This window comes from Entelurus aequoreus, linkage group LG01 (assembly GCF_033978785.1).
Source record: "Entelurus aequoreus isolate RoL-2023_Sb linkage group LG01, RoL_Eaeq_v1.1, whole genome shotgun sequence".
NCBI lineage: Eukaryota > Metazoa > Chordata > Actinopteri > Syngnathiformes > Syngnathidae > Entelurus > Entelurus aequoreus.
The window spans coordinates 24,348,512-24,374,919 of record NC_084731.1 but is presented as its reverse complement, the minus strand read 5'-3'; the positions used below and the strand labels follow the sequence as shown (position 1 = coordinate 24,374,919).

Here is a 26,408-nt window from a genome sequence, read left to right as displayed (position 1 = left end):
TTTGGGACATGCTCTCCCTGAGAGAGCATGAGGAGGTTGAGGTGGGGGGCGTGGGGGTAGCGGGGGGTGTATATTGTAGCGTCCCGGAAGAGTTAGTGCTGCAAGGGGTTCTGGGTATTTGTTCTGTTGTGTTTATGTTGTGTTACGGTGCGGATGTTCTCCCGAAATGTGTTTGTCATTCTTGTTTGGTGTGGGTTCACAGTGTGGCGCATATTTGTAACAGTGTTAAAGTTGTTTATACGGTTACCCTCAGTGTGACCTGTATGGCTGTTGACCAAGTATGCATTGCATTCACTTGTGTGTGTGGAAAAACCGTAGGTATTATGTGATTGGGCCGGCACGCAAAGGCAGTGCCTTTAAGGTTTATTGGCGCTCTGTACTTCTCCCTATAGCGGCGTTTTAAAAAGTCATACATTTTACTTTTTGAATCCAATACCGATAATTTCCGATATTACATTTTAAAGCATTTATCGGCCGATAATATCGGCAGCCCGATATTATCGGACATCTCTAGTAGTATCGACTAGGTGGTATAGTACCGAATATGATTCATTAGTATCGCGGTTCTATACCAATACCGGTATAGCGTACAACCCTAGAAGAGTGTTATCATAAGAGGATAACAATGGCTAATGTGGTTTTAACATGTTATCTTTACTGTATATTCTCTGTTGTGTCCTGCATCATTTTTCTCCAGCAGTGCCCACCTAATTAGCTGTTGTGAATAGTTTTTTTGTATGTATTTATTTTGAATATTATATTACAGATTTCAATGATTGGCCTCAGTTTGGTTTCAGACGTACACGCAACAAGAAGGTTAAACTCGGCCGGGTCAAAGTGCAATCTGGGTGAATTCTAGCTTGCATCTCCCGTGGCACTTGACCACCACATGCCATTGTAGATGTTTGCTGTCTGAAACCGCCTCCAGATTAGTCCCGAGTCATGTGACGGGGTGGATGATTAACCCTAAAACCTTTCCACACACATACGTCGCTGCCACATGACCTCACTGAGCACAGTCGTCACGGCTAACGCACAGAACCAGGCGGCGGAGTCACTGAGGTGGAGAAAGCGAGCGCTGAGGAAGATGGCAAGGAAAGCCCCTTGTTTACAGTGGTTTGTTTGTAGAGAAACCAGTCAAAGGTCAGGCAGCAGCCAAAGGGGAATCGCATCATACTAAGATACCGAGAAGCACACACTCATTATGAAAAAACAAAAGTGCTTCGGGCAGGAACCACTTCCTGGATGCAAAGGCTTCATTTACCTGAAAGTGTTTACACTTCATTCCCTGCTAGACGAGGCACCTCAGAGCAGTTCAACAAACTTAAAACTTATGCTTCCTACTTTCAGATCACAGGCTTAAACAAAGTACAAATATATTTGTAAACATCGGCTCATTTTGAATTTCAGCACATTCCGCTGCAATTGCCGGGTTTATAATTGACGAGTGCAGACGTGACTTCATGCGATTGTCACGGCTCAATAGTAACGACAAAGTTACGGCCGTCATTATCAAGGTCATGACAGAGAAACAGGAAACTGTGTGGTTAAACTAATAAGAGACAAAAAGTCACTTTGTCATCCCGCAGGCCACCAAACGGGTGTCTACAGATGTGCCAAAAATAACAGAAATATCTGACACCCATCTGCAAACGCAGGAAGGCCAACAAACTGGTGTGAATTTGTCATATTGCGCCGATGCTGGGTTTCAAAGGTGCAATCAAAAACAAGGACAATGAGTAAGCATAGTCATTTCACACCATCATATATGTGACACTTCAGCCAGACTCCTCCACAACTGACGTCAATCCAAGTCATTATCAGAATAGTCTGACTTCTTTCTACACCCCCTCTCCCATTATTGCATCACTCGATAACATGAAACTAAGTGAGAAGGACAACAACTCCTGTTTCTGGTTCAAATAATACATGTAACTGTGATATTACACATTCCCCTCTTAATTCAAGGATATGAAATAATATCATATTGATTTATTGAAACAAATTACTTGCACTCGACACCTACTGTAGCCACCAATTTTGATCTCCTCGTCTTATTCAGGGTCACATGGAAGTTGAAGCCTATCCTTGCTGACAGGGTGCGGGAGGTGAGTGACACTGTGGACTAGTCACATGTTATTCACAAGGCTGACACCGGACAACCATTCACACTCACATTCACACCTACAGGCAATTTATGGTGTACTCACACACAGGCCATTTGTGCCGCGCCGGAGTTGGGCGTAATTCCCTTTCTTGCCGGCCTGCGTTCACTGAGCATTCGAAATTCTATTCTATTTTAAAGGCCCACTGAAACCCACTACTACCGACCACGCAGTCTGATAGTTTATACATCAATGATGAAATCTTAACGTGCCAATACGGCCGGGTTAGATTAGTAAAGTGCAATTTTATATTTCCCGCGAAATATCCTGCTGAAAACGTCTCGGTATGATGACGTTTGCGCGTGACGTCACGGATTGTAGCGGACATTTTGGGCCAGCTATTAAGTGGTCTGTTTTCATCGCAAAATTCCACAGTATTCTGGACATCTGTGTTGGTGAATCTTTTGCAATTTGTTTAATGAACAATGAAGACAGCAAAGAAGAAAGCTGTAGGTGGGAAGCGGTGTATTAGCGGCCGGCTGCAGCAACACAAACACGTAGCCGGTGTTTCATTGTTTACATTCCGGAAAGATGACAGTCAAGCTTTACCATTGGCCTGTGGAGAACTGGGACAACAGAGACTCTTACCAGGAGGACTTTGAGTTGGATACGCGGTACCGTGAGTACGCAGCTGCGGCTTCCAAACATTTGATCGCTTGCCCGTACGTAACTTTGGGGAAATATATGTGCTGTATGAACTTTACGGAGGTGAACGGTACTTTGGGCTGTGGGATCGAGTGTGTTGTGGGGGTGTTTGATTTGTATTGGCAGGTTATATGGATGGGATGGGGGAGGTGTTTGTTATGCGGGATTAATTTGTGGCATATTAAATATAAGCCTTATAATCAATTCATGGTAAAAATATATACTATCAGCATAATACAGTCAAGTAGTAGCTTGCGGCGCAGTAGCTTGCGGCGCAGTAGCTTGCGGCGCAGTAGCTAGCGGCGCTCGAGGCATCGGGGCGTGAGATTTTCCTTAAATGCTGACAACCTTGGCACTTATTTCATAGTTACTGGTTTTCAGTAACTAACCCAACACTGGAAATGACTGCCAATTTTCAATTTCAGGAGCAGAAAACACAAGGAGAACTAGACGGTACGAACAGTGCGCTCTCACTGGTCAAACGTGTAGTGCTTTATGTATTAATTAGTGCTTCCATCTCTAATGACCTAACATGCATGAGTCACGAACCGCAGATGAAGAGAGAATCCACACAAGCACAGTAAGAAACTCCCCACAGAAAGGCTCGATCTGTTACTGTGCAGTGAGAACCAATAAACCACACTGCTGCCTTTTCAAAATGCCAAACACTTGGCAAATGTTGACAGATTTTTTTTTAAACACAAACTCCTTAAATCTGTCGCGTTAACCTTTTAAAAAAAATCTCTGGACAAACCTCACAAAGCTAATATCCCGACTTCCAAATCAAGAGATGCCTGTGCCAAGATGGAATGTGGACACATTTTTGAGTGTGGATGTTAAGAATGAGTGGGTCAGTGGGGCCTTTCACACAATGCGTGGCTGCTCTCCACTCCTGTTAAACCGGCTAAAAAGAATGCACCTTCGACAAACTCATTTTGGTTCAGCGGGGTGCAAGGTTAATAGGAGAGGATGGGGGTTAATCCTAAATCAGGTGGTTGGTCACAAGACTGAGAGGGTCAGGTCAAGACAAAAGACAATGGAGTGGGCTAGAGGAGTTCCAATGAGGAACCGTGACGGCAGTACAGCAACAACTTTGAAAGATCTTGCCGTTTGTCTTCAGAACTGCTTACAAAGAGGACTCATTTTGTGTGAGCCTGAAGCAACAATTAGAAGTTTTACCACATCAGTAAAGCACACGGGTAAGCCGAGGCTATTTTTTGGCCCTTGAAACACAAAGGAGCAACTGTATGAATGACCATACGTGGCATCAACATACGGTAATTATATTGTAAGGTTAAATATCACAATGGTTGATATCACTACTGGATGAGATGACACAATGAGGAACTTTGGTTATTGAATCATTTCACCCTTATTTATCATTAAACATTGAAATGCCCTGATGCATCATTCTGTGCATGAGGTACTTGATAACTGTTCAGTACAGACGTTTTGATCAGGGTTTTATGCGGTCAATTACCATACCGTTTTTTTTTCATTGATTGATTGAAACTTTTCTTAGTAGATTGCACAGTACAGTACATATTCCGTACAATTGACCACTAAATGGTAACACCCGAATAAGTTTTTCAGCTTGTTTAAGTCGGGGTCCACGTAATCAATTCATGGTAATCATCCATGAGTGAGATCGGTTGATACCAATACCGATTACATGTATTAACTGTACATTTTTCAACTCGTTTATGGTGAGTGCTATTGACAGTTTAACATTAACATAATATTCAAACTAGTTTCTTGTCCTCCTTTATTACATACAATTTTCTGAGCAAAACAACTAACACTAACGAAACAAAAGCAAAAACTACTACCGTACTTTTCGGACTGTAAGTCGTAGTTTTTTTCATAGTTTGGCCGGGGGTGCGACTTATACTCAGGAGCGACTTGTGTGTGAAATTATTAACACATTACCGTAAAATATCAAATAATATTATTTAGCTCATTCACGTAAGAGACTAGACGTATAAGATTTCATGGGATTTAGCGATTAGGAGTGACAGATTGTTTGGTAAACGTATAGCATGTTCTATATGTTATAGTTATTTGAATGACTCTTACCATAATATGTTACGTTAACATACCAGGCACGTTCTCAGTTGGTTATTTATGCCTCATATAACGTACACTTATTCAGCCTGTTGTTCACTATTCTTTATTTATTTCAAATTGCCTTTCAAATGTCTATTCTTGGTGTTGGGTTTTATCAAATACACTTCCCCAAAAAATGCGACTTATAGTCCAGTGCGACTTATGTTTTTTTCCTTCTTTATTATGCATTTTCGGCCGGTGCGACTTATACTCCGGTGCGACTTATACTCTGAAAAATACGATATGTATTTTCCATTTAAATGTGTTTTTTGCCATCAAAGTTCCCCTGTGCCTGAGTTTGCAGACAGTATAAAAAACAAACAAAAAAAATGTCCCAGCTGGTTACCCTGTGCTGCAACACGGTTCCATCTACACTTCCTAAATCACTTTTTTGTTGCCGTTTAAAGCTGGCTTAAGGTATTTTAGCTATTAGTTAAAGTTAAAGTACCAATGATTGTCACACACACACTAGGTGTGGCGAAATTATTCTCTGCATTTGACCCATCGCCCTTGAGCACCCCCTGGGAGGTGAGGGGAGCAGTGAGCAGCAGCTGTGGCCACGCCCGGGAATCATTTTTGGTGATTTAACCCCCAATTCCAACCCTTGATGCTGAGTGCCAAGCAGGGAGGCAATGGGTCCCATTTTTATAGTCTTTGGTATGACTCGGTCGGGGTTTGAACTCACAACCTACCGATCTTAGGGCGGACACTCTAACCACTAGCATGCCTGCTCCTGGCTTGCTCTCGGTGTGTAACATGTTTTGCATCGTCCTTAACATACTAAAACATGCAGTTTACTTGCCGTAATCGGCATTAAAAGGCATTGATCGGCAATGGCGATAACATACTGTTTCACGAAAATCGCCATCTCTCTAATATTCAGTAGTTGTGTGGATGCACATTTACAGTATGTGTTTCGTGGTTATTAATAAACCCTTATGGCTGAAAGGCAAAATTGATTTGAGTTTGACATGTATCAATTTGGTCATCAGAACAAGTAAGTGTAAATATCAACATGATACAACAAAAAGGACAGACTGAGATAAATCATTTTGCTGACTAAAAACAATGTGTGTGTGTGTCTGCTGCCTGACTGCCAGGGGGATTAACACATTTATGCCAGAGGCAGACAGTCTGAATGTTAACTCTCTATTCACAAAGCTGAGTACTGCGATAATACCTCAGAAGAATTTAGGGTCAACAGGGCGGGATTACATAATGCTGCCTCTTGGGTCAAAGGGTTCAAGACAATACTGTGTAGAATTTGTGCAGAGAATTCCAATTTTGCAGCAGGAATGATGTTGAATTTAAAATAATATACCATGTACCCAGTTAATGGTAAATATGTTTTTAGTAATCTTGTTTTTGGATGTGAATACTATGTTTATGTTACAAAACCCAAGACCAGTGAAGTTGGCACATTGTGTAATTCGTAAACAAAAACAGAATACAATGATTTGCAAATCCTTTATCAACTTATAATTAATTGAATAGACTGCAAAGACAAGATATTTAATGTTCGCACTGAGAAACTTAATTTTTTTGCAAATAATCATTAACTTAAATTTAATGACAGAAACACATTGCAAACAAGTTGGCACAGGGGCATGTTCACCACTGTGTTACATGGCCTTTCCTTTTAACAACACTCAGTAAACGTTTGGGAACTGAGAAGACCAATTGAGAAGACCAATTTTTGAAGCTTTTAAGGTGGAATTCTTTCCCAGCTCAATTTGTTTAACAGTCCGGGGTCTTTGTTGTGGTATTTTACGCTTCATAATGTGCCACACATTTTCAATGGGAGACAGGTCTGGACTACAGGCAGGCCAGTCTAGTACCCGCACTCTTTTACTATGAAGCCACGCTGTTGTAACACGTGGCTTGGCATTGTCTTGCTGAAATAAGCAGGGGCGTCCATGATAACGTTGCGAAGGGCCGTAATATCATCGCTTACGTGCAGTGATTTCTCCAGATTCTCTGAACCTTTTGATGATATTACGGACCGTGGATGGTGAAATCCTTAAATTTCTTGCAATAGCTTAAACTGTTCGACAAGTCCGCCCCACCCTTATTTGTGAATGACTGAGCATTTCATGGAAGCTGCTTTTATACCCAATCATGGCACCCACCTGTTCCCAATTAGCCTGTTCACCTGTGGGATGTTCCAAATAAGTGTTTGATGAGGATTCCTCAACTTTCTTAGTCTTTTTTGCCACTTGTTAGAGGCATAAAATTCCTAATGAGCTAATATTTGCAAAAAATAAAGTTTACCAGTTCGAACGTTAAGTATCTTGTCTTTGCAGTCCATTCAATTAAATATAAGTTGAAAAGGATTTGCAAATCATTGTATTCCGTTTTTATTTACGATTTACACAACGTGCCAACTTCACTGGTTTTGGGGTTTGTACATAACTTCACAAAGAAATAACCCTGTGTTAATTTTTTCATGCTTTTTGTGGGAACATTTCAATGATCTTACCCTGATCATTTCGGCCACATAGCTTTCCGGGCCGGTGTATTCGGTGGAATCCTTGACCTTAACCAGGACGATGAAGAATAGGTAGTGCCACATGTTGTGTTCAACCTTGATGTGCTCTTCAAAGGTAACCGTCTTATTGTCAAACTTGTCTCTCTCCAGACCTAAAGCAAACAGACCAAACGAGGGACACACACATTGATTAGGACTGATCACAAAGATGACAACATATGTTTTCCTAAAAACCTGAGTTCCCTTAAACCAGGGATGTCCAAAGTGCGGCCCGGGGGCCATTTGCGGCCCGCATGTAATTTTTTAACGGCCCCACGGCACATTCTAAAAATACGATAAAAAAAACAAACAAACATAAAAAGTGGTATAAAAGAGTAACAGGTGACAATAAAATGTTGCTATGTTGACTCTAATAACACTAAGCTGTCATGCAGGCTGTTTCTTTCTTTAAAACATAATAATGAATCAAAAACAATGTTATTATGAATTATTGACCTATTCAAGGCTCCAATTAGGTCACATTAAATATTCCACTTTGAGATATTTTTGGGGAAAATGTTGCATATTTTGTGTTTGCCATATAAAAAACTATGTTTTTTTTGTTTTTTTTAAAGAAGGGCCTAAAATGAACAAACAAGGAACATAATAAACAATACAAGTAATAATTGACAGATAGATCTGAAGTTGATCTCGAGACTATTGTGTCAACAGTTTTAAAAAAAAAAGTACGATTTATTTTTTAACACCTAACTGAGCAGGACCCTTTTGGATCCCCAATAACTTTTTTTTTTTTTTTTAAGTGTCATTGCTCAAAAAATAATAATACATTAAAATCAATGTTGTTATGAGTCATGTTATGAGCTCCAATTACTATATAATCTGAAATGTTCCACTTTAAAATTTTATTGGGGGAAAATATTTCATATTTTGTGTTTTTTCCATAAAAAACTGGGTTTTCTTTGACAAAAAGAGCATACAACTTAAATCTAAAAAAAACAAAAACGTTATATTGACAGATATACCTAATGTTGATCTAGATATTTAAACTTTGAATAATAATAATAATAATAATACTAAATACTGACATTTTTATTTTTTTGAACCTAAACCCTTTGGAGTCCCTGGTATCAAACCTGAGTGGAGGCCTAAATGTATATTTTTTATACATATATTGTATTGGTTTTTAAAATAAAAAATATAAAAATTGCCCCCGCTTGCTTTGATTTTTCAGTGTGCGGCCCTCAGTGGAAAAAGTTTGGACACCCCTGCCTTAAACTAACTTGTGACAACATGACATAATTGCGCATGTGACCCTCAGTGAAAATGTGGAGAAAAAAAAGGAAGAAGAAACATGGTCACAAGAGATGGGCAGACAAAGTGTCACAACTGAGACTTGCTAAAAATATTAGTGTCTTGCTTGTTGCACTAAATTAAGGTCGACGTGACAGACAGTCCCACTGCTTCTTATATTAAAGGGGCTGTTTGCAACGATTAGGTGGCGGCCAACAGTGGAGGGCAGTGGCGTTCAAACAAAACAATAATGTCATGTTACAAAAGCATTGTTTGAAAATCGTATGATTTCACTCACCATTTCAACAAAAATATCAACCACCATGGCACAATAAGTCTTTAAATTTTTTCCTTCTTGAAGATCTCTTGTGTACGTGAACGCCTGATTGGCATGTGCCAATTTTCTTTACATTTTTACTTCTAATTGCGACATATACAGACAACCGTATGTTTAATATCTAGGAAAATAATAATTGATTGGATTTATGTGGCGCTTTTTTATACTTCAGATCATACTTGCCAACCTTGAGACCTCCGAATTGGTGGTAGCGGGGGGTGTATATTGTAGCGTCCCGGAAGAGTTAGTGCTTCAAGGGGTTCTGGGTATTTGTTCTGTTGTGTTTATGTTGTGTTACGGTGCGGATGTTCTCCCGAAATGTGTTTGTCATTCTTGTTTGGTGTGGGTTCACAGTGCGGCGCATATTTGTAACAGTGTTAAAGTTGTTAATACGGCCACCCTCAGTGTGACCTGTGTGGCTGTTGCTCAAGTATGCCTTGCATTCACTTCTGTGTGTGTAAAAGCCGCACATATTATGTGACTGGGCCGGTACGCTGTTTGTAGGGAGGAAAAGCGGACGTGATGACAGGTTGTAGAGGACGCTAAAGGCAGTGCCCTTAAGGCACGCCCCCAATATTGTTGTCCGGGTGGAAATCAGGAGAAATTCGGGAGAATGGTTGCCCCGGGAGATTTTCGGGAGGGGCACTGAAATTCGGGAGTCTTCCGGGAAAATCGGGAGGGTTGGCAAGTATGCTTCAGATACCCAAACCACTAATGGTAACATACATTATACTAGCCATGGGTGGTGATCTTATACAGTACAGGCCAAAAGTTTTTTTTTTTTTTCATGACTATTTACATTGTAGATTGTCACTGAAGGCATCAAAACTATGAATGAACACATGTGGAGTTATGTACTTAACAAAAAAAGGTGAAATAACTGAAAACATGTTTTATATTCTAGTTTCTACAAAATAACCACCCTTTGCTCTGATTACTGCTTTGCACACTCTTGGCATTCTATCGATGAGCTTCAAGAGTTAGTCACCTGAAATGGTTTTCACTTCACAGGTGTGCTTGAAGCTCATACTTCCTCCAAACAAGCCGTTTGGAATTTGCCTCATTTGTGCCGTTTTCCCAAGTGTGCCGTCAGCCGATATATCCATATATGGTAAAGTTTTACCCGAGGAGCTTTGCTTGAGTCCGCCATTGTAGCCAATAAGTTCCTTCTTTTTCTCTATTCTCTTGTTACGGGGAAGACTGGCTCGTACATGCACATGCATCCTCCGCTGTTGCCTTTTCTAATACAAATGTGCGTATAGTTCTAACTTATAACTGTCAGAATACTCCATATGGAAACGATAAAAAATATAACATAGCTGACGGGGAGAAGACGCAGACGAAGTGGGGAAATGTAAATAAAACCGCGTACAAAACAGCGCATCCTGAAGAGGCGATCAGAAAACGGTTTGAAGATTGTCTGTAAAACATAATCAATGCAAAATGTGGATCAAAGAACCATATTTACATGTTATGTAGACCAGTGGTCCCCAACCACCGGGCCGATTGGTACCGGGCCGCGCAAGAAATTAAAAAAATAAATAAATAAATAAATAAATAAATAAATTAAATCAACATAAAAAACACAATATATACATTATATATCAATATAGATCAATACAGTCTGCAGGGATACAGTCCGTAAGCACACATGATTGTATTTCTTTATGGGAAAAAAAAAAAAAAAAAAAAAAAAAAAAAAAATCCACCCCCCCATACCCCCGGTCCGTGGGACAAATTTTCAAGCGTTGACCGGTCCCCAGCTACAAAAAGGTTGGGGACCACTGATGTAGACCACTAGGAAGTGTTTTAAATGTAGAAAAAAATCATAATATGACCTCTTGAAGGCCTACCATATCTTAGGGTCATTATGGATGCTGGTAGTAGAAATTAACAATTTTAGTCACGTGGTTAAAACGTAATTCTGAAGAAACTATTTGGCGCAAACCAGCCTCAACCAGACTATCTCAAGCGGCCGCCAGGTAAATTGAGTTGGAAAACTCTGCTCTCAACCAATTTGCGGAAAAAAATCTTCCTCTTCCTTAGCCGATGTGAGTAGCCACTTTTTCTGGGAAGAAGAGGCGTTTCAATGTTTACACTACCCAGATAAACAGTCCCTATTCTGAGTTATGGTGCAGCATTGAAGCTAAACGGCATTATATCTGTTGCTTCCTTTTCTGAGAATACAATAGTTAAGACAGTAGGACCGAAAAGTTATTCTTAGAACTTTTTGCTATTAACCGCTGTGTGTCAAACATGGCAAGCCCAGACATAACTAGGCAATACCTACCACAAATAAAGCATGTTGTTTTCAAGATTTCTTCTTTTTTCTGCTTCTCACTCCTCAGGTCAGCAAATGTATCAATAATGACACCAAAGATAAGGTTGAGAACAATGATGATAACCATGAAGAAGAACAACAGGTCAAAGATGACTCTGGCTGCAAAGAGTGGCTCCTGTTAAAAACCAAGAGAAGAGCAATTTTAGCTACAGTCACTCACACAATGTGCGCACAATATAGAAGGACCATATGCTCAATTATAACAAAGACTAACAGATCTGATGTTAGTTGTATATTTTGTAGGTAGATCTCTACCCCTAAATCCTGTAAATTCGTATCAAGAGGGGTGTATGTTCTACAAATTTGTCCATCTGCAGTACAGCCTGAGGGATCGAAGGTCACGGGCTTGGCTGCTTACGTGCAGTGATTTCTCCAGATTCTCTGAACCCTTTGATGATATTACGGACCGTAGATGATGAAATCCCTAAATTCCTTGCAATAGCTGGTTGAGAAAGGTTTTTCTTAAACTGTTCAACAATTTGGTCACGCATTTGTTGACAAAGTGGTGACCCTCGCCCCATCCTTGTTTGTGAATGACTGAGCATTTCATGGAATCTACTTTTGTACCCAATCATGGCACCCACCTGTTCCCAATTTGCCTGTTCACCTGTGGGATGTTCCAAATAAGTGTTTGATGAGCATTCCTCAACTTTATCAGTATTTATTGCCACCTTTCCTAACTTCTTTGTCACATGTTGCTGGCATCAAATTCTTAAGTTAATAATTATTTGCAAAAAAAAATATTTATCAGTTTGAACATCAAATATGTTGCCTTTGTAGCATATTCAACTGAATATGGGTTGAAAATGATTTGCAAATCATTGTATTCCGTTTATATTTACATCTAACACAATTTCCCAACTCATATGGAAACGGGGTTTGTAGATGTTTGAATGCTACAATGCTGGAGTTGAACTGAAATCCTGGAATTTTTTTTTAGAATTGTTGAAGTAGAGCACACAATTCCCAAACACAATATTTTGAAGTTGGAACAGTTTGAATCAATTGTGGAACTTTGAAGAATGTCCCATTGATTTAAATGGGAATTTCCCAAAAATTTGGCCATTTCGGGGAAAGCGGGAATTTTTTTGAAAATGGTAAAAAACTTGAATGGTTGGTGTTGAAATGTTTCAAATCATTCGAGAAATGTTGAGGTAAGATGTTGAATTGAGAAATGGTATTAAGGAATTCCTGGAAAACAAGGAATTTTTCCAGTTCAAAAAACAAGATTTTTTTGGGTCCGAATTAAGACGAATGTTTTGATGGTGGAACGGTTGAAGTGGGTTGAAAAATGTGGGCGGAGAAGTCGCCAGAAAAAAGGGTGAAAATAGGGCTTTGGAAAACCAGGAATTCTAGAAAATCCTGGAATTTTTTTGAACTTGGAAAAAGGGTAGTTTGAATTTCCAGAATGGTGGAATGTGTTGAAGGTGGAATGGTTTGAATTGGTTGCAAAATGTGGAAATAGTGGAAGTTTGAAACATGGCCAATTCATTTTGAATGGGAAAAATGTCCCGTAAAACCTGGAATTCTGAGAAATTTGGGAATTTTTAGGATTTGATAAGGGGAAAGCCCATGATTCCCGAAAAGGCTGAACAGTTTAAAGTTGGAACGGTTTGAATCGGATGACGAAGAAGTTGTTGAATAATAAATAGATTCATTTTGGTGTAGAAAACCATGCGTGTGAATGCTTTGGAGCATTCACACAATTAGGAGATTTTCAAAAATGATCCATCCATCTATCGATCTATGGATGATGTCGTTTTAGTACAGTCAGTCCCAAATGTCACTGGGGTGTGATGTCTTCCTTGTTGTTGTACCTCTTTGGATGGTTTCCGCAGTACATCCCCAACACCTCCTCCACTCCTCAGGCCGTGGCTCAATACTGTGACAATGCACATGAGTAAGGAGTCACACACTCGCTCTTTGTCCTCGATAACCATTGCAGATGGCTGGATAGAAAGAGAACCTACGGAAAGTAAAAAAAAAACAAAAAAACAGCACAATGGGAAATTGTCTTTTCCCCCTCTTACTAATGTATCAGCCCAAAATAGGATTTCGGGATTTGGTGGTTACGATGTTAACTTTGTTTGTGTGTAATTGAATTGTAAATGGTAAATGGGTTATACTTGTATAGCGCTTTTCTACCTTCAAGGTACTCAAAGCGCTTTGACACTATTTCCACATTCATCCATTCACACACACATTCACACACTGATGGCGGGAGCTGCCATGCAAGGCTCTAACCACGACCCATCAGGAGCAAGGGTGAAGTGTCTTGCTCAAGGACACAACGGACGTGACGAGGTTGGTAGAAGGTGGGGATTGAACCGGGAACCCTCAGGTTGCTGGCACGGCCACTCTCCCAACTGCGCCACGCCGTCCCCGAATTGTAAACCAACTGTCAAACAATAACAAATAATCAGATTTATCAAAAACGTTGATCAATCATAGTAAATTACTTGCTTGCATAATTTAAATAAAGTTAAGAAAAATGTATTTGGACAGGATTCATCAGAGTCAAATGTTTAATGTAAATAATGTGTGCGTTTAGATACTGTAATAAATTCTGACTCTGTACAGACATAAAGTAGCTAGTTTATTTTAATTAGCTGACAAAGATATGATTTTATCATTCATATACAAAAACAATGATTTTTTCAATGCCACTTAAAACCAATTTATTGTCCATGTCCTACTACAAATAGTTATATACTGTATAGTCAAAAGCTTACTGCATAGACACAATTTTAAGCATTTGACAATGACAATATTGAACAGTTGAAAAGTTTACATTAACTGTTACTCTCTAGTGAATTAGAATTGGCTCTAATTGGCCTAAAACGCACTATAAAGACCTTTTAACAAATTCTAACATGATGTTTTTATTAATGTTTTTGTTACATTTTCTTTAGTTATCCCTTGCACGTTTTCAGGTTTCTTTGGTTTATTATTTCCTTAGAGTAGTTAAAATGTTTTAATTACTGTTTGAAAATTTGAGAAAAATAAATTGTATGTACTGTATTTTCCGCACTATAAGGCGCAGCGCATTATAAGGCACACAGAATAGACGCTACAGTAGAGGCTGGGGTTACGTTATGCATCCCGTAGTTGCGAGACCTGTTGTGGCTCAGTATTGGTCCATATATAAGGCGCACCGGATTATAAGGCGCACTGTCAGCTTTTGAGAAAATTGGAGGTTTTTAGGTGCGCCTTATAGTGCGGAAAATACGGTACATATTTTGAAAAAATTTATAGAAACATGATTACTTGTATGTTTGGATTGTCTGAATGTTAGAAAAGATCTGTGATTGGTCAGCTTGTTAAGACATCATTTCCAGGGTTCGGACAGCCGACCTTCGCAAACATCTTTTTCCACAGCTCCGAAGCAATGTGCACATTAAAAGTGACCGTTGTTTCAAAATGATTTGCTCCAACATTAAAAAGTGAGTGTCGCTTCAGATGCCATTCTTAACTATAACCACTACTACACAAAGGGAATTGCAAGTTGTTCCCGCTTACGCATATAAAAACAAAGATTGTAGATGACTGACAAAAGGCTCACTCTGATCATGTAATTCTACTGTTCAATACATGTGCTAAGGTGCCGAGAGCAATGCACAGAGTGAGACGTCATGTATCCAGTTTGAAAGCCAGAGACGACGAAAAGAAACAGAGACTTAGCAATTTTATCGATGACGGCAAAGTTATTGAGTTTATTTTCATTTATCGTTCGAATAATTGACTTCTTGACGATCGGCCCAGTCATGCAATTGTTTTAATTTCAATGGTTCTGGACATCGAATTTAATGCTTTTGTAATGCCAATTGAGGCCTTAATTTTCACAAAATCCATTTTAAGACTTTTAATAATTTTTAATGACCCCCGGAAACCCTGTGAAAATGTGATGTTTTACATAGCCAAAATGCAATGGGACTATCAGCATCAATTTGGAAGAATGCCCTGTATCACATATTAATACAAATCAAGATGATAAAGTAGCCATAAAGGTGCAAATAAACCAAAAAAAAACACAGAAAGAAAAAGATAACACAGGCAGAAGATCATTTTTCTTTTTTGACTAGGCCATGTTAGGGGTCGTTGAGTTCAAAATGTTAAGAACAATTCATCTTAACTAAGCACACAAAAACAAGTCAGCAGACAGCCATAATTAGCCAGAATGGAATACAAGAAAGGGTTATGCCCCGAGCCCTAGGTGGACTCGTCATGGTTGGTCGACCAATTTGAAGGTAGCATGTATGTTCCCCCCCAGATTGGAAGTTTTCCCATCAAGGTCAATGGCTTTGCAAGAACATATTCTTTGAGGCGAAAGACCTTTTGCGCCATCACTGAGCGGACCCACTGACCTGCTTGTGCCTAGGGCTAATTAATCCCCGACCTTTCAACCTCCATGCTCCGATTTAATGTTTCGAGGCTCATTCCCCTGAGACAAACAAGGAGCCTTGCTGTTTAATCCAGCGCCTAGGCCCAGCCAGTTTCAATCCCATGACCGACAGTCAGACCAGATATACAGCTAAGTGAGACCAACCGTCTTTGACTGAGTCAGTCGTCTGCCAGGACGTGAAGACCGCACCGTCATTCACACAAGCTTGGTTATTGACACACCGACACAAACAGGGAATGAATACATATAGAAGATCCTTTATTGAATATAATGTTGATGTTTCTCTCTACTTACCGTCATTCACAGCATCTGTTGAACAGTTTTCTCCATTTTCTTTGTGACACACACCACCCGAGAAGAACTCTCCCACAACACTGGCTCCTAGGTCTGTAAGGAATTAAAGACGTGTAACCTGTCTTTATCTGCCACTTCAGACTGCCTGGGATCGAACCGGGGTCAGCAGATTGAGAGTCGAGAGCGTTTGGAAAAACAAGCTAAAAGCCCAAGCTGTCAGGGGTCTCAAACTCGGGGCCCATAGGCCCATATTTTATGGCTCTCCACTTAACTTCATAGTTTAGTGCAGTGGTTCTTAACTTTGTTGAAGGTACCGAACCCCACCAGTTTCATATGCGCATTCACCGAACCCTTCTTTAGTGAAAAATAAAATGTTGTTTTTTTTCAAATTCAAGACAAAGTTATATGTTTTTTTACTGGTGTACAAAATGAACCGTGCATGAAAATCATCTTATTCAAAGAACAAAACCAACACAGTGCATAAACTCACAACAAATTACACACCTGCAAATCAGATGGAAAATTAGAGGGAACATTGTTCGGGGGTATCCATAATACGCCGATAGGGAGAAGTTTTTATTTACACGATGAGTCGGGTGTGTCTTGACCTCTGCGGCAGAGGCTCCGCCAAACCCCTGAGGCCGACTCACCGAACCCCTAGGGTTCGATCGAACCCAGGTTAAGAACCACTGGTTTAGTGTTATTGCAGACCGCGCAGTAACACAATAGGTAAATATATTGCGCCAATCTTGAATCCCACTAGACATTAACAACATTGGTGCAAAACAATATTTACAACACAAAAACATTGGGCAGCACAAAGAGCAACATGCGTTAAGCAAGCTGACGCGCTAACATATTTAGTAATATGGTTAAAACGTGATTCTGAGGTGAATACTTCGCATAGCCCAACCCCTCCCAGACTCTACCTCCAGTGGCACCCAGTTAAATTGAGTTTGAGACCCCGGTAACACATATACCGTATTTTTCGGAGTATAAGTCGCTCCGGAGTATAAGTCGCACCGGCCGAAAATGCATAATAAAGAAGGAAAAAAAACATATATAAGTCGCACTGGAGTATAATTTATTTGATAAAACCCAACACCAAGAATAGACATTTGAAAGGCAATTTAAAATAAAGAATAGTGAACAACAGGCTGAATAAGTGTACGTTATATGAGGCATAAATAACCAACTGAGAACGTGCCTGGTATGTTAACGTAACATATTATGGTAAGAGTCATTCAAATAACTATAACATATAGAACATGCTATACGTTTACCAAACAATCTGTCACTCCTAATCGCTAAATCCCATGAAATCTTATACGTCTAGTCTCTTACGTGAATGAGCTAAATAATATTATTTGTGAACCGGTTCCGGTTCACCGTTCCGGTTCACCGTGCGTGACTGCTCGCCGTCTGTTCGCTGTTGCGAAAAAGCTAAGTAGCGCTCTATCTCTAGCTGCTAAGCTAGCGCGGAGAAAGGCAGCGCCGGTCAGTAAGAAGCTACTCCTACAGACCGCGACCACTTCCCTGAGGACAGCAGGAACTTCACTCGGTGACAGAAAACACTGTGAGTAATGGCTTCCTGCGCGTCTTGCACCATACTCACGGAGAGGTTGGCTCTGCTAGAGGGCCGTGTCCGCCAGTTAGAGCAGAGTAATGTCGTAACTTTAGATGTTGCGGACACATCTGCTAGCGTTAGCTGTAGCGAGCTAACTAGCCCAGCTTGTAGCAGTCCTAAGCGGCCTACAAGCTACGGTGTACCGGTTGAGACGCATAATAGATTTAGCTCTTTAGCTAGTCCTACACCCCAGTCTACCGGGCACCACACCTTAGTTATAGGGGACTCCATCACCCGAAACATAAAGCTTAGCAAACCAGCCGCAATAAAGTGTATCCCCGGGGCCAGAGCACCTGACATTGAAGCTAATCTTAGGGAGCTAACTCGCAACAGGCCTAGTAAACACGTACGACAGGCTAATCGCACCACTAATTATGCGAATATAGTTGTACACGTTGGCTCCAATGACACTAGAATGAGACAGTCAGAGATTACAAAGAGAAACATAGCCAGGACTTGTGATCTCGCCAGAAAGATGTCCAGGCATCGAGTAATTGTCTCTGGCCCCCTGCCTGCGAGAGGCAATGATGAGAGATATAGCAGATTAGTCTCGCTTAACAAGTGGTTGGCTAGCTACTGTAGGCAGCAGGGACTAACGTTTATTGATAACTGGCCCTCTTTCTGGGGCAAACCAGGCTTGCTGATGAGAGACGGCCTTCACCCTAACCAGGAAGGCGCCATCATCCTGTCTAGAAACATAGACTACTATTTAAGTCTCACTTGACTGACTACACTAGAGCAAGCCCGGTCACAGGCAATTACAATGTCTGTTAGTCCGGGTGAGGAGTCAGTTAAGCTAGAACTAGCCAGCGCCAGGCTGGATAATCCATGTACGCATAGCAATTCTCTTAGAATAATACACAATTCACATAATGTTTTTTCTGTTGTGTCTGTGTCAGGGGTGGACATGCATTCTACTGAGGTGGCAAAGTATGATATGTCCAGTCTATTGCAGCACCAAGCAAACAATCTGAAAATTCCCGTCATATCAATTCCTAGATATGGTCGAAACTATTTAAAGTGCACTACGCATAATAAACGCAACATTGTTAATATTGCCACTACGGATAATCTTAACAAAAACTCGTCAAAACAGCCCAATACCTATAATATGGGCTTTTTAAACATAAGATCATTGTCTCCCAAGGCGTTATTGGTTAATGAGGTCATTAGAGACAACAATCTTAACGTCATTGGTCTTAGCGAAACCTGGCTCAAACCGGACGAATTTTTTGCGCTCAATGAGGCATCTCCTCCTAACTATACGAATGCGCATGTTGCCCGCCCTCTTAAAAGGGGAGGGGGTGTCGCACTAATATACAATGAAAATTTCAACCTTACCCCTAACCTAAATAATAAATATAAATCGTTTGAGGTGCTTACTATGAGGTCTGTCACACCGCTACCTCTCGACCTGGCTGTTATCTACCGCCCCCCTGGGCCCTATTCGGACTTTATCAGTGAATTCTCAGAGTTCGTTGCTGATCTAGTGACGCACGCCGACAATATAATCATAATGGGGGACTTTAATATCCATATGAATACCCCATCGGACCCTCAGTGCGTGGCGCTCCAAACCATAATTGATAGCTGTGGTCTTACACAAATAATACATGAACCCACGCATCGCAACGGTAATACAATAGATCTAGTGCTTGTCAGGGGTGTCACCACCTCCAAAGTTATGATACTTCCATATACTAAAGTAATGTCCGATCATTACCTTATAAAATTTGAAGTTTTGACTCTTTGTCAACAAGCTAATAATAATAATAACTGCTATAGCGGCCGCAACATTAATGCTGCCACAACGATGACTCTTGCTGACCTACTGCCTTCGGTAATAGCACCATTCCCAAATTATGTCGGCTCTATTGATAAACTCACTAACAACTTTGACGATGCCTTGCGCGAAATTATTGATAGTATAGCACCGCTAAAGCAAAAAAGGGCCCCTAAAAGGCGCACCCCATGGTTTACAGAAGAAATTAGAGCTCATAAATTATCATGTAGAAAACTGGAACGCAAATGGCGCGCGACTAAACTTGAGGTTTTCCATCAAGCATGGAGTGATAGTTTAATAACGTATAAACGCATGCTTACCTTAGCTAAAGCTAAATACTACTCAAATCTCATCCGCCTCAACAAAAACGATCCTAAATTTCTGTTTAGTACAGTAGCATCGCTAACCCAACAAGGGACTCCTCCCAGTAGCTCCACCCACTCGGCAGATGATTTTATGAATTTCTTTAATAAGAAAATTGAACTCATTAGAAAGGAGATTAAAGACAACGCATCCCAGCTACAACTGGGCTCTATTAACACAAATACGACTGTATATACGACGGACACTGCCCTCCAAAATAGTCTCTCTATTTTTGATGAAATAACATTAGAGGAATTATTACAGCGTGTAAGTGGGATAAAACAAACAACATGTTTACTTGACCCACTTCCTGGGAAACTTATCAAGGAACTGTTTGTTTTATTAGGTCCATCAGTGTTAAATATTATAAACTTATCACTTTCCTCCGGCACTGTTCCCCTAGCATTCAAAAAAGCGGTTATTCATCCTCTGCTCAAAAGACCTAACCTCGATCCTGACCTCATGGTAAACTACCGACCGGTCTCCCACCTTCCGTTTATTTCCAAAATTCTCGAAAAAACTGTTGCACAGCAGCTAAATGAACACTTAGTGACTAACAATCTCTGTGAACCTTTTCAATCCGGTTTCAGGGCAAATCACTCTACGGAGACAGCCCTCGCAAAAATGACTAATGATCTATTGCTAACGATGGATTCTGATGCGTCATCTATGTTGCTGCTTCTTGATCTTAGCGCCGCTTTCGATACCGTCGATCATAATATTTTATTAGAGCGTATCAAAACACGTATTGGTATGTCAGACTTAGCCTTGTCTTGGTTTAACTCTTATCTTACTGACAGGATGCAGTGCGTCTCCCATAACAATGTGACCTCGGACTATGTCAAGGTAACGTGCGGAGTTCCCCAGGGTTCGGTTCTTGGCCCTGCACTCTTTAGTATTTACATGCTGCCGCTGGGTGACATCATACGCAAGTACGGTGTTAGCTTTCACTGTTATGCTGATGACACTCAACTCTACATGCCCCTAAAGCTGACCAACACGCCGGACTGTAGTCAGCTGGAGGCGTGTCTTAATGAAATTAAACAATGGATGTCCGCTAACTTTTTGCAACTCAACGCTAAGAAAACGGAAATGCTGATTATCGGTCCTGCTAGACACCAACATCTATTTAATAATACCACCTTAACATTTGACAACCAAACAATTAAACAAGGAGACTCGGTAAAGAATCTGGGTATTATCTTCGACCCAACTCTCTCGTTTGAGTCACACATTAAGAGTGTTACTAAAACGGCCTTCTTTCATCTCCGTAATATCGCTAAAATTCGTTCCATCTTGTCCACTAGCGACGCTGAGATCATTATTCATGCGTTCGTTACGTCTCGTCTCGATTACTGTAACGTATTATTTTCGGGCCTCCCTATGTCTAGCATTAAAAGATTACAGTTGGTACAAAATGCGGCTGCAAGGCTTTTGACAAAAACAAGAAAGTTTGATCATATTACGCCTATACTGGCTCACTTGCACTGGCTTCCTGTGCACTTAAGATGCGACTTTAAGGTTTTACTACTTACGTATAAAATATTACACGGTTTAGCTCCAGCCTATCTCGCCGATTGTATTGTACCATATGTCCCGACAAGAAATCTGCGTTCAAAGAACTCCGGCTTATTAGTGATTCCGAGAGCCAAAAAAAAGTCTGCGGGCTATAGAGCGTTTTCTATTCGGGCTCCAGTACTCTGGAATGCCCTCCCGGTAACAGTTAGAGATGCTACCTCAGTAGAAGCATTTAAGTCCCATCTTAAAACTCATTTGTATAATCTAGCCTTTAAATAGACCCCCCCTTTTTTAGACCAGTTGATCTGCCGTTTCTTTTCTTCTCTCCTCTTCTCCCCTGTCCCTTGCGAGGGGGAGTTGCATAGGTCCGGTGGCCATGGATGAAGTGCTGGCTGTCCAGAGCCGGGACCCCGGGTGGACCACTAGCCTGTGCATCGGTTGGGGACATCTCTGCGCTGCTGACCCGTCTCCGCTCGGGATGGTTTCCTGTTGGCCCCGCTGTGGACTGGACTCCCGCTGATGTGTTGGATCCACTGTGGACTGGACTTTCACAATGTTATGTCAGACCCACTCGACATCCGTTGCTTTCGGTCTCCCCTAGAGGGGGGGGGTTACCCACATATGCGGTCCTCTCCAAGGTTTCTCATAGTCATTCACCGACGTCCCACTGGGGTGAGTTTTTCCTTGCCCGTATGTGGGCTCTGTACCGAGGATGTCGTTGTGGCTTGTACAGCCCTTTGAGACACTTGTGATTTAGGGCTATATAAATAAACATTGATTGATTGATTGATATTTTACGGTAATGTGTTAATAAATTCACACATAAGTCGCTCCTGAGTATAAGTCGCACCCCCGGCCAAACTATGAAAAAAATTGCGACTTATAGTCCGAAAAATACGGTATACGAATACAATTATTGCAAGACCTCAGCTCAAGAAAGGATATTACTCAAATAGTATGTTTTTTTTTTAGATGACCTCCATACAAACAGGAAATTCACACTTTTGTGACGTAGGAAAGCTGTACACATGACTCTGTTCTGGTTGCTCAATAAATACAACATGGTTCAGTCAACAATAAGTCATCAGCAATAATAAAAGAGTACTACACCATGTGCACTTCCTTGTACGCCCTAAAGGTCTAAACAGCATACAAACATGCATTGTGTTTCATCTTACTGTAATGTATATTGTATTTGTAGATAGTACTGAATACATTTTCACAATCATGCTGATGAAAAATGTCCCATGTTTGTATGTTCAGGGAAATAAGTGTATGTTATCATTTGTTGGAAATGACAAACCGCTGCTGGTACATACCCAGGGTTTTGTTGGGAATCCTATCGACAGCCAAAATGAAGTCGTCTTTGAAGAAGATGTAGCCCACAATAGAGAAGAGGTAGACAAGTATAAGAGCGAGCACGGCAGTTAGGACAATGGAGCGGCCATTGCGAGTGACACTCTTTATGACGTTCAGCAAGGTCTCTTCTCTGTAAACCAGATCAAAGAGCTGGGAAAGGGAAAATATCAAACGTTATTGGTTCATTGACGGCCAGTCATTCCCTCTTGTCATATGAATTTTTTAAATTGGTTGGATGCATTTGCACGTGTGTGTTCACCCACGAGCAGGCTATAGAAGAAGACATGCACGAAGACCCCCAGGGAGCAGATAATCAGGTACAGCAGGTGGTACAGGAACTCCACGTCCATGATCATGGCTAGGTAGCCTCGTGTGAATGTTCCACGGTTGCCAACAAAGCTCATCAGGAAGATGACTTTATTGCATAACTGAAAGCACAAAAAACATGTTGAGACAGAACCCAATAACATCAAGAAAAAGGTGGAACCGTAACTGTCATTGTTTGAAGCACAAACACTTAGTGGTGTTGACGCTCACAAAGATTGTAGAATATTAATTAGATCTTTATGCATCTCTACCAACTAAAAAGGACATTTCAAGTGAGCTATTTAACTAGTGTGTATATCAAAAAGCTTGGTTGCATGTCTTACAGATGACAAAACCAAAAGTGTGTGCTAAAGTGCCCTCTTTAGAGTCAAAAGTGTGCTAAACTATCCTCTTGGAAATCAAAATGCGTGCTTAAAAGGGAACTGCATTTTTGGGGGAATTTTGCCTATTGTTCACAATCATGAAAGACATGACGGATGGAATTATTTTTTAATGCATTCTAACTTGTAAATAAACGTAAATCAAAATCTGCAAACAGCGTAGCCAATGGGAGGTGCTCTATTCTGCTCATGAAATCCAATAAATAACCATTCAAAAACCGCTAACAATAATCCAATTACATTTCGTGCTTTGAATATTAACCAAGTATTAGTGATATTGTTATTTATAAGCGCTAACACAGATGAACTAATTATAGCAGCGCTGTGATCACAAGCCTGTGTACTATTTTGACATGATCGACTGGTAGGGTATTTCCTCGCTTTTTTATTGTCGATCATAAATCGAGCATCTCACAAGGACAAAAGAAGTCTAAGGACCTATTCCGACAAGTTGCTACACTTTTACATCCATTTAGGACACGGAAATGGCGAGAACGACACGAAAAAACGCTTGCTCCCCCGCCGCACCCCGTCACCCTGGTTCTTAGCGAGGATTATGAGTTATTTTTTCATCTAAATGGGAATATATGAATATCCAAGCAGTCGGCACCCTAATGACAGCAGACCTTACACAGTAAGTGATGTTTTATTATGTTTGTTGGCTCTCATTAAGTCTGCAGTGAGCGGAAATCAATGATGAAGAAAAAACAAAAAAACATTGTGATGCGTTTTTTAAATTGTTGCACCGTGTATGCTTAAAATGATCAAAATACGTAAATATTAAAATTATTACAAATGTGCCCGTTACTACATTACATATATACTTACATCATGTATATAACACCGCAATTTTTTGGGTGTTTTTTAAGGGCTTTCTGGCACAATAGGGCGGCTCTAATAGGCTCAACTGTAAGCAGACTTTTGATCGCATTTATCTAATATTTAGGATGCAAAAAAAAAAACAAAAAAAAAAACATCCATCGTCATGTCTTTCATAATGATTGTGAACGATAGGCAAAATTTTGTGCAGTTCCCCTTTATGTAGAATCCCGAGATCCAAAATGCATTTTCAAGCCAAAACACATGCTAAATGCCCTTTTAAATGCCAAAACGTGTGCTAAAGTGCCCTTAAAGGAACCACATGCTAAATTGCCCTCTTAGGAACCAAAATGTTTGTTAAATTGCTCTCTTGGGAGTGTCCGCCCTGAGATCGGTAGGTTGTGAGTTCAAACCCCGGCCGGGTCATACCAAAGACTATAAAAATGGGACCCATTTCCTCCTTGCTTGGCACTCAGCATCAAGGGTTGGAATTGGGGTTTAAATCACCAAAAATGATTCCCGGGCGCGGCTACGCTGCTGCCCACTGCTCCCCTCACCTCCCAGGGGGTGATCAAGGGGATGGGTCAAATGCAGAGGACAAATTTCACCACACCTCGTGTGTGTGTGACAATCATTGGTACTTTAACTTTAACTTTAACTTAAAATACATGCTCAAGTTCCCTAATAGGAACCAAAACAAGAGTTAAAGGGTACATTAAGGCATACTTGCCAACCTTGAGACCTCCGAATTCGGGAGGAGGGGGGGGAAGAGGTTGAGGTGGGCGGGGGGTAGGGGTAGCGGGGGGTGTATATTGTAGCGTCCCGGAAGAGTTAGTGTTGCAAGGGGTTCTGGGTATTTGTTCTGTTGTGTTTATGTTGTGTTACGGTGTGGATGTTCTCCCGAAATGTGTTTGTCATTCTTGTTTGGTGTGGGTTTCACAGTGTGGCACATATTTGTAACAGTGTTAAAGTTGTTTATACGGTCACCCTCAGTGTGACCTATATGGCTGTTGACCAAGTATGCTTTGCATTCGCTTGCGTGTGTAGAGAGCCGTAGACATCATGTGACTGGGTCGGCACGCAAAGGCAGCGCCTTTAAGGCACGCCCAGAATATTGTTGTCTGGGTGGAAATTGGGAGAAATTCGAGAGAATGGTTGCCTCGGGAGATTTTCGGGAGGGGCACTGAAATTCGGGAGTCTCCTTGGAAAATCGGGAGGGTTGGCAAGTATGCATTAAGGAGCCAAAATTGTGTGCTAACACAGCCCTCTAGGGCCCAACATGCATACTCAAGTGTCCTCCTGGGAGTCAAAATGCATGCTAAAGTGCCATCTTGGGAGCCAAAACATGTGCTAAAGTGCCCTCTTAGGAGCAAAACTTGCTGAGGTATCCCTCTTGGGAGGCAAATAAATGTGTGCTAAAGTGCCATCCTGGTTGGAAAAACACTAAGCTACTACTCTTGGATGGACTATATTGATTCCAATGAAGGCATGTAAGCGTTCCCATAGTCATTTTATGGCGTCGACTAGTTAAACCCTATTCATGTTTAATACTCTTTGGCAATTAGCTCATATTTTCAACAAAAATATGCAAAATACATGAATAAATAAATACAAATATTACAAAACAAAGTGTTCACCCCTACCCTTCAAAAAGTTTGTGCATGCCACTGGTCTAACAATTTTTTTATTTTTTTTTAGTTGTAGAGGGTGATGCGAACTTTAATTCCAGTCAACCCCCTGCCGAGTAAAACAATCTGGATGTGACTTTGGTGCAAATATATAATAATATTGTTTTGTACTTACATTAAACCCCCCCAGTAGGAGTAATGTGGGCTCCAGGCCCACAGAAAAGATGAGCCGCAGAATAGTTGAGGCAATGAGTGCCCGGATACCGTGAGGCTGAGGCAAAATTATGACAATAGCCAAGGAAACCAGCATGGCCATCCACAGCAAGGCAGACAGATGAGGTTCCAGGGTACCTGAAGATCAAGAAGAACTGTCAATCACCCTAATAGTTAATATGATGGCCAAATTTGAAATTAGCCTTTGTAGCTGCTTCTGTCTTTTCATGGATGTACCAACTTAGTGCAATATGATAAAGATGGTATAAAATTAGAGATGTCAGATAATAGTACAGAGCAGTTGCGTCTCCCAGTCATACTTG

The 26,408-nt window shown here is 40.8% G+C and overlaps 1 protein-coding gene across 9 annotated transcripts in view; it reads right to left on the bottom strand.

Moving 5' to 3' along the window:
* Nucleotides 1-26,408, bottom strand: part of itpr1b (inositol 1,4,5-trisphosphate receptor, type 1b) — a 205,407-nt gene that overhangs the window by 7,737 nt on the left and 171,262 nt on the right. For all 9 annotated transcript variants that reach the window (XM_062046059.1, XM_062046065.1, XM_062046064.1 and 6 more), the window contains 7 exons: nt 26,048-26,223; nt 22,982-23,146; nt 22,679-22,868; nt 16,069-16,161; nt 13,190-13,338; nt 11,322-11,487; nt 7,396-7,556 (listed from right to left, as the gene is read on the bottom strand). In XM_062046059.1, coding sequence (XP_061902043.1) covers nt 7,396-7,556; nt 11,322-11,487; nt 13,190-13,338; nt 16,069-16,161; nt 22,679-22,868; nt 22,982-23,146; nt 26,048-26,223 — 1,100 coding nt within the window. The remainder of the gene's footprint in view (nt 1-7,395; nt 7,557-11,321; nt 11,488-13,189; nt 13,339-16,068; nt 16,162-22,678; nt 22,869-22,981; nt 23,147-26,047; nt 26,224-26,408) is intronic.